General features: G+C 34.8%; 1 protein-coding gene across 2 annotated transcripts in view; it reads right to left on the reverse strand.

Annotated features, from left to right (window-relative positions):
- Positions 1 to 7,406, reverse strand: part of LOC148951863 (uncharacterized) — a 55,531-nt gene extending 48,125 nt beyond the window's left edge. For both annotated transcript variants that reach the window (XM_089089374.1, XM_089089373.1), the window contains exon 1: positions 7,219 to 7,406. In XM_089089374.1, coding sequence (XP_088945500.1) covers positions 7,219 to 7,401 — 183 coding nt within the window. In that variant the 5' untranslated portion in view covers positions 7,402 to 7,406. The remainder of the gene's footprint in view (positions 1 to 7,218) is intronic.
- Between the last annotated feature and the right edge of the window lie 2,639 nt (positions 7,407 to 10,045).

Below are 10,045 nucleotides of genomic sequence, written 5' to 3' on the forward strand. Positions count from 1 at the left end.
GGGTTTTACTAAAAATAAAAAATCGGGGGGGGGGGTTACACAAAAAACCTCAAAAAACGCATACGAAATTTGTTTATATCCATTTTCATTACGTTTTTACGATTCAGACAAACCTTTCGGGGGGGGGGGAGGTTCAAACCAGGGACCCCCTCCCCTGGATACAACCCTGCTATTATTGCAACATATTAATTTTTCTGCGTGCAAAATCCCAGGTACTAAAATCCCTGACGGGTATTTTCTTCCCGCTGAACAAACCCTGCCCCTTACAGAATTGCTGTGTAACTTCTAAAGAAGAAGAAAGCTATAATTTTCACTAACGTTCTATTGTCCCTCAGTGACACTTCTCAAGAGGTACGAAATTATAATCAAGAAGCTGAGATTACTTTTCGTCGTTAACCCTCTATGTTCGGTAAATAATATATTTGCATATTTAGAGGTTTCTTTCCATGTCTTGGCTAGATCTTATTATTCTTTGTCTAAAACTCGATTCAGTTGTTGTACGAAATTCAGTAGCGTCATTTATCATTATTCCTATAGAACTGATTCAGGTCTTTGCTAGATCTCACTTTACTTTGTCTAAAACTCGATTTAGTTGGTTTCCAAAATAAAATCGCGTCATTTATCCTTACCTCAATAGAACTGATTCAGGTCTTAACCAGATCACGCTGTTCTTTGCATAAAACTCGATTGAGCTTTTGTGGGACAATCAGCAGCGATATTAATCATTACCCTATAGAACTGATTCAGGCCTTGGCTAGATCTCACGATTCTTTGCCTAAAACTCGATTCAGTTGTTGTGGGACATGCACTTGCGTCATTTATCATTACCTCTATTAAACTTAAGACTTGGCAAATTCTCATTATTCTTTGTTTAAAATTCGATTCAATTGTCGTCATAAAGGCAGTCGTCATTTATCATCACCTCTATAGAACTAATGTTAGTCGTAGTACGACGTAATACTCGTACCTAAAATGCAGTTTCGTCCGAAAAGCGATTATTTAGCCGATCTAAGATTGTACTAATTCCTGTCAGTTGTTGCTAACAGCTAAATGTCTACTAATTTCGTAATTTTAAGTATGAAATCATCAGAGACTACAGTAAACCTCTTAACGGAACATAACCCCTCTAAGTCCAATAAGAATACTCATGCTAATGAGGGCTGGGAAAGGAACCAGCTCAAAAAGAGGATCTTCTCATTCTAAAATGTGTTTCCGAGGAGAATTCTAAACATAAGCTGGCAACAAAGGCTCATTAATTCTCAAATTCGTAGTGTAACGGGCCAGCCTATTATTACTGCTCTTTTAAGGAAGAAGAGGAGGGCTTATTTGGGACACGTTCTCCAACAGCCTCCTTCAAACAGCCTCCTTCAGACGCAACAGCCTCCTTCAGACAGCCTACGATTAGATATCAGATGGCCATAGACTAGGGCGTCCAAAATCACCTTGCGGTGAACCTATGACCGAAATCTAAGGATGGTTTAGACCTCGTTGATACTGGATCGAAAAGTCATCACCACTACTGCACTGATTCAGGATGGATGGACAGGCTTCGTCGACGCCCCTTGCACCAGCAATGGCTCTGGAGGAACTAAAGCCTAAGGAAAGGCAAGCGACACAGTATTACACTTGGGTTTGTTTAATTATTTCTTTAATCCACTGGGTCTACTCTGACAGCACTGGATTGGCTGAAGTTTAATTCACATGCTTGCTTAGCAAGACATGCCTAGGCATAATAATTTTCGACCAATCATAATTTGCTTCCTCTTTTCTACTAAGCCTTGATTGGTCCAAAGTGATGATGGCTATAAATTGAAGTCTAGCCAAGCACACGTCTAAATAGGGCTTAACGAAAAAAAGAAGAACTTTATACTTGTTTTTCTCTTTCAAGCAGTGAAATTTTGGTACTGAATTTTTCCGCTTCTTTTATACAATATCAATAATAGTCATAGGGGGGGGGGGGATCAAAAAATTTTATTCCCATGCAAAGCTATTCTTTTGGCAGCCCTCACCTTTTGGTATCGAATATGTACTTCTTTTAGGGACTGGCTAGGGTTATCACAACTTTTTTTTCTTTTACAGGATAGATTTGTTAAATAACTTTTTTTCTTTTTTGTCGGAAAAAAAACAAACAAAATATACAAACCTTTTGTTCGGGTATGTTAACAAAGCTAACAGAGAAATATACAAGAGACTTATTTATAGACAAAATCTAATTCTTGGAACTCGATAAATTTTTTTTAACTTAGCACACAAATTTGCTATTTTTACACATGAAAGGGGGAGGCGTAAGATCTAACAACACATGAGAAGTCAGCGGAAAAATATATACAAGGAATAACCATAAATGTGCAAATCGTAAAAACATTGCTGACTGGTATTATTACTGAAAATAGTATTTTTATAGCTTACATCTATAATGAGAACGTTGCATCTATAATGAGAACGTTACATCTATAACGAGAATCTATACAAAGAATAATCATAAATGTGCAAATCGTAAAAACATTGCTGACTGGTATTATTACTGAAAATAGTATTTTTATAGCTTACATCTATAATGAGAACGTTGCATCTATAATGAGAACGTTACATCTATAACGAGAATCTATACAAGGAATAATCATAAATGTGCAAATCGTAAAAACATTGCTGACTGGTATTATTACTGAAAATAGTATTTTTATAGCTTACATCTATAATGAGAACTTTGCGATGAAGATCATAAGACCATATATTTCTCTCTAAAAGAATTTCAGCACCAACACTGCAACTTCCAATTCAGTTGATTTAGTGATAGTACATATTCTGTGGCGTTTTGCAAAAAGGGTCAAGTCCACCTTTCCTAATTTTACAGGAGATCAACATGAAAATAAAAAGGCACAAGAATTTTTTTTCTTCTCATAAATCAGAATTTAAGAAACTTGAAGCTTTAAAGATTGATTCTTAGTTAACTTTTCAATTGGAATTCACTGGAAATGTACAAATTGCTAAATTGTTCATTACTTAGATGAAAAGGGACTTAAACTCTGTTTTACGTCCTTTTAGAACATTTTTAACTAAGTCAGAATTAAAGATAAGCCCATTTTGAATAGACCAATGGATAGATCTCTTTGAGTTCTTTCAAACCATATGCTTAACTCATTTTCGAAAAAAAGTGGACTTAGGCCCTTTTTGCAAAACACCACAGACACTAGCACAGAGAAACAACGGAGCTTGTCAGCATAAAATTATGTTGCAGAATTTTTGTTGCAGAAGAAATAATTTAAAAAAAGCTGAATTTTTTCACAAAGATGGTACAACAATTTTTTTTTTAAAGTAATCTATAGATTTTTAACCAAAACCATCCTATTTTCTTTTTATGGACAAGTGTAATGTTAGAAGGAAATTCTAATAAGAAACAAACTCGTGACTAGTTTTTCCCAGCCTCCCAACAAGCATTTTAAAAACACCTGTTTTGGTATTTTCGTTGAAAAAATACCTTTTTTGGTGATTTCATTGAAAAGGCATTGAAAAAACAGCACAATGACCAGCCCTAGATTTTAAAAAATGCATTTTGATCTCTCCTTGCATTTTTTTTAATTGGCGCCACTGGTTCATTCTAAAGTTGGTACAGTTTTGGCTATTCTAGCCAATCCCTCTCCACTGAATTTTAGCATTTTAGCACTTTTACCCAATTCACCTGTTTTTTTTCAGGTTTGCTCCAATTTATGTCTTGAATCAATATATTTACCGTTTTCTTAATTAAAATCCTGAATCGGGTGAAATTCCTTTCACCCGTCAGTAAAATCTGATTTGAGTCCTTTTACTATGTGTTTGTATTAGACTTTAATGTCAGTATGTGATGTACCGATTCTAGGATAACTGTACCAATTGTTTCATTGCCAGTTGCTTTATTATCAACTTTAGAAAACCAGATCTGAAGTCACTTTTAACCTATAAATAGAACTTGTTTAACCCTATTTCTTAAACAAAATTGGCCTTTTTTTGCTGTAGAAAAGTCAACTCCATTATCAACTTTATTTGAACGTATAATTAAAACTTTCATTTATCTTTTTAGGTTGAACGATGAATATATAGCAAACTACTAAAAATTATGTTTTTGAGGTTGATGTTGATTTTGAGGATGTAAAATTCATGTTTTCATATAAAGGCGTACAGCAACGAAATCAATGTCTAAAACAGGGTACTAGATCATCGTGATTATTAAAATCCCCTTTATTTGAATGTAAAATTAGAACTTTCATCTAAATATTCCATCAGTTTCATAACCCTTTTGTGACTGACGAGACCTAACAATCCCAGAATGTAAAAATCCTTCGGGCGATTCTAAATCTATCATTACAGTGATAAAACCTGTTCCATCGTGTTTTGCCTTATCTGGCCAGTCGATTAATAGATAACAGGTCAAAGTTGCGTTCAGTCAGTGAGAGTTGTTTAGCTGATGGTGAAGTTCTGCTGTTTCATTTTTTCCAAAAAAGGTAAGGAATCGAGTTTTTTATTTATGATAGCAGATTACAGCATAGTAAGGTCAGGGTAAAAACTACAAGAGTTTTTGCTGATTTGTAATAAAACATTTTGGTCTAGAAAAAAATATGATAAAGTCCTTTGGATGCCCGCTGTGATGTATTCTTCGTCGATACAAACTTTTGCTAAGGTCCAATACGAGACGAGCGAACAGCACAAAGAAGTTAGAGAGTCAAGGATTGAAAACAACAACCATGATACTAGCAAGCTCCTTTACTTTCATGCTGAGAATACCCTTTTCGCAGAAGATCCGAGCTTGTGAAACATTACCTCTGGAGTTACGGATAACGAAAAAGTCAGCGTCGACACAGCTAGATCCGTCGGACAAGAAATCATGGATACCATGACAGGGGAAAACGTGAACCCGTACACATTCAAGAAAAAGGCTGTGACCGTAATGCTTGCTAATAAAGGTGCACCAGTTATTGACGGACAGTCAGTTGCCGTTGATTCAGCATTCATGTTTCAGTGGCTGGAAATAGCGAAGATGATTTGGAGTCATACTTTAAGTATGAATTGTATTCACCACCTCTGTCACTTTTTGAAGCAAACGGACTTCCACGAACAGCCGATAAGCCTGCCCTCGCCAATGCGATGTGGCGTCTAGTTACAGAGCAGCAGCCAAAAGCTGAAGACTTCGTCAAAGATTTCAGTGACAAGCATATAGTTTTCGATGGTGGAACACTGCTGCAGTAAATCTCATGGGAAAAAAACTCAACTTATGATAATATCTGTCAGAAATACTTTCACTACGCTGCACGGAAATACGGGTCGCAAAGAAAGTCTGTGGTCTTCGACGGACACAACCAAACACCTTCAATTAAAGACATAAACCATTTGAGACGGAAAGGGAAACGATCGTGCCCGCAGATCAATTTTAACAGGAATATGATCTGTTCTACGAAGAAAGAATGATTCCTAAGCAATTTAAAGAATAAGCAGGCAATCATAGCCATGACCAAGGAGTTCCTGACCAAAGCTGGGTCTCAGGTATATCAGGCAGAAGGTGATGTTGATCTTCTCATTGTTTTAACTGTAGTTCAATCTGCTTCTTTTATGTCTACTGTCCTGGTTGGACACAACACATATCTGCTTATAATCCTCTGTTATCACGCACAGAAAGGTAATCCAGCGAAATAACTTTTACTCTGAACCTTGAGGTGGAATCTCAAAGAATAGATCTAGGGATACAAATGAATTAAAACACAAACTTGGACCTCATATATGTAGCACAATTGAGTATGTCAGCACCTTCATAGGGTGTGATTCAGCTTCTCGTGTCTATGGCATTGAGAAGTCAGCGGGACTAAAGCTTCTGATAAAAAACAACGTTTTACGAATCCGCTAAAATTTTTATGGACCCACTATCCACCAAGCACGACATTTCATCAGCTGGGGAGAAAGCAATGATGCTTTTTTTAAAGTGCCCAGGCTCAATTTCAACCCTCAATCAGTTACGTCATCTCAAATTCATGGAGAAAGTTACAGTAACTGCTTCGTATGTTTAGTCTAAAGTTCTCCCTCCACCAGTGATGCTTGCAGCTTCCACTCATTTCGAGTTTATTTGCAACTTGAATCATGGAACACCCTGGGATGTAATCTCGACCCTGGCCAGTTCGGTTGGGTAATTCAGAATGGATTATATCGCCCTATTTTTGGTGAACTCCCCGCAGCCCCCAACTCTCTCCTTGCAGTTTTTCGCTGTAACTACAAAACCGACTGCTCAAATATACGATGCACTTGCAAAAGAAATGACATGAAATGCACCAGGGCCTGTGGAGCTTGCAAGGGAACAAGTTGTGCGAACTGTGTTACAACTGAGTTTCTTGGAGTTGATGATCTCAAAGATAACAAAGATCTATGAATATTAATATTTCGTTTTTTTGTCACATTTGTATATTATATAACTGAAAAAGTCGAGAATGCTTTAATCGTTAATTAAACCATCAAAATGGGTGATAGTTGTCATTCTACATTTTAAGACTGGTTTCTTTCAGATTCAGCGTGGTTTAACACTAGATGAGAAAATTCACCCTCCTCCCGCATACTTTCTCTTTAAATGTTGATAACCTTTGTTTATCCTTGCAGTTGAAGATCATTTTTAGATTCAGCATACTTTATTACTCCTAGATGCATAGTGTTTTTCGTGGTTTTACGCATTTCTGCAAAAGACATATTTCTCCTCCTCGTTATTTACCTCAACCCCAAAAAAACGTATTTGTGAAACAGCTAGATGAGCAAACTTTGCATATTCGGAATGAGTCGGGTGGTCAAAGAATCATTTCTATTGCAATTTGTTCCGGGTTAGGCCCTTTTTTTTCACACACTTCCTGGACTACTAGTTGAAATATCTGCTTTTGTCTTTTTCTGCTTCTTTTCTGTTCCCTGGCTGATATTACCCTTATTTTCTTGGTTATTTAATTATTTTTTCTTGTTTGTCATACGCAATAATGCACAATAGTTGAATTGTAATTTAGGATCCATACTAATCAAATTGCCTTTAAACACTTATACAAAGTGCTTAAAGGACTTCAACTCAATGTTACATGAAATCGAACCTACATAAAAAATTTCAGAGGCTGCAATCCCAATAGTGATAATTTCATTCTCATTTCTTCATTTCATCTTGTTTCTTATACTACTTTAATTATACTGCATTCAATAGCACATTAAATGGAAAAAAGAGAAATGTACCTCATATCCCCAACAGCTATCCCGTGAAACATTCTCGAATTTACTCCATGATGGACATCTGCCATTGGTTGCATTAATGGGCAATGACAAGTTTTGATGACCTCTTTCATCTTCCAAGACTGACCCCACCACGTGTTCAACAATCTTATTACTCATCAGTGGCAGTGATACTTGGCTATTCATTTTTTTTCCCTAAAACAATGTAAACAATACTTCTTAACATTCTTTTTAGAAGTAATATTTCCACTTGGCAGTCATTGAATATTTGGTAGTCATTAGTGCTTGGCTATTCATTTTTTTTCTAAAAGAATGTAGATACTATTTCAATTTACTTTCTTTTTACATATTCAATAATCTTGTTAGTGATACTGCCACTTTGTAGTCAAGAATACTCAGCCATTCACTTTTTTCTAGCCTAAAACAGTGTAAACAATATTATTTTCTTTTACTTCGTTTTTACATGTCCAACAATCATATTACTCATTAGTGGCAGCAATACTGCCACTCAGCAGTAATCAATACTTGGCTATTCATTTTTTGGCCTAAAACAATGTAAAGAATGTTTTTTTTTATATTATTTTTTTTCTATATGTTCAACAATCATCCGTTATTAATGTTCTTTTTATATTTTTTTTTTTATATGTTCAACAATCATCAGATATTATTCATCAGTAGCAGTGATACTGCCACTCAGCAGCCATTGAATACTCAACAGTCATGAATGCTGAGATATTCATTTTTTTCCCTAAAAAAAATTAAATAATTTTATTTTTCCTTTCTTTTTACATTTTCAGCAATCTTATCATTCATTGTTGGTAGTGATACTGGGCTACTATTTTTCCCCTGAAACAATGTAAACAATATCTGTTTCAACTTTTATTGGCTTTCCAAATATTGCCAGCTTGAAAGCAATTTCAACACTGACACATCTAAATAATCTTAGGTGAAAAATTTTAAATTATTGTTGATTTTATATCCTTGATGGAAATCACTCACTTTGCATCTGTTATGAGTTATACCAATTCCAATTATGTTTCTAGTTTGCATAAATCTGTTATATGATTTAGATCAAAATACGCGTTTTAGGCCCACATTTTATATGATATCTATATTTTTCATCAAATATATGCTAAATTTTTAGATGTAGGTTTGGGTAGAAATCAAATTTTAAAAGAATAGAGATTTGGCTCTATAGATGAAGTGTCAAGTAAGCATGGCTGGATGAAACCCCAGCTGTTATTGAGGAGGAGAGGAAGAGTGGTTAAGACACAAGATATGCATTATTAAGCAACCAATCTTTCTATTTTACTAGGGGATCACTGGGACCCATCATGGCAGGGGGCAGGGGGTCTCCCATCCCTTCTATGTAGATGTGCAAGATCCTTGTGAAATTCTGTTTTTTACTAATTTATTACTTTTAATCCCAGGATATATATTGAAATTCATATACGAAATCGTATGTTTGACTATATTCTGATAAACACAACCAACACCATTACCCAGCAAACTTATAAAATTGATATAAAACTTGATGAAAAATACTACATTTAGGGATAATTCTCATCTTCCCAATATTTTGAAAAACACTTTTTGAGCTTTTTTCATTGGAAATACTTTTTTTTTGGACTATAAACTTAATGAAATAAAAAAAAAACTCCCCTTGAACTTTAAAAATGCAATTTTGCCCCCCCCCCCTCAATTGATGTCACTGTTATACTGTATTTATTTTTACCCTTTTAATATTTATTTTAAATTTTACCAAAAAATAATAACTAATTTTGCTACAACAAACAATTACCTACTTTTTTTCAACTATATTGATTTTTGTATACTAACCTATATCTTTCTCTGACTATTTTGCAATAAAAAAAATGGCTGAGAATAATCTACCTACTTTCAGGAAAATCCCAGCTAGTTCAAAGAAACATAGACCTTAGATTCAAATCTCAATTTTAATAAGTGAAATTATGTTCAATTTAAATTACTGCAGTTTATAATCTAGCTCTTTTATGGTAAAGCTTTATTTTTAGTTGTAGCAGTAGTTCTATCCTAGTTCTAGCAGTAGTAATGCAAGGCGAAGTACTTGTGTCCTATATTATCAGTTTCCAACACTGTTTGGCAAACAGTTGTGAAAATTGATCAATGTGATACTCAAATAATGTTCATATATGGAATTGGATTTGAAGTAATTGTTGTTTTGGGGTCAGTATGTTTTAATATCCACAAGGTGCTGCAACTATTAGTGATGGGAAAACTATGGCAGATTTCAGATTCTGAATAGAAAGTTGTCCTAAAAAAAGATATTAAAGGCATTAAGAGACAACTGTATTTGAAGTAATTGTTATTCTAGAGTCAGTAAGTACTTATTTTGTGCTAAAAATATCAGAGATAGGAACTTTCTGAATAGAAAATTGGACCAAAAAACAAAAAAAAAATAATGAAAGGCATTCACAGGTAATTGAATTTGAAACATCTTGCTATTCTAGGGTCAGCATGATTCAAATCTGCAAGGTATTGCAACTATCAGTGATAGGGAAATTCTGACAGCAGTATTCAAATTCTGAACAGAAAGTTGCACTAAAAGAGTTATGAAAGGCATTCACAGACAGTTAAAATTGAAGTAAGTGTTTATCTAGAATCAGTATGTTTTAAAACCTGCAAGATGCTGCAAATATCACTGATAGTAAAATTCAGGCATTTTTCAGGGGACCCTAGGATGATACTTTGGCTACAGTTGATATTCAACATTAACTGGCACACTGAAGTAATACCATCAGATTGGAAGAAAGAAATTCTTGTGCAAGTGTTCAAGCACAAACAAGACAGA

The sequence above is a fragment of the Artemia sp. Qi Xiang Cuo genome, chromosome 5, assembly GCF_049724085.1.
Source record: "Artemia sp. Qi Xiang Cuo chromosome 5, ASM4972408v1, whole genome shotgun sequence".
Taxonomy (NCBI): domain Eukaryota; kingdom Metazoa; phylum Arthropoda; class Branchiopoda; order Anostraca; family Artemiidae; genus Artemia; species Artemia sp. Qi Xiang Cuo.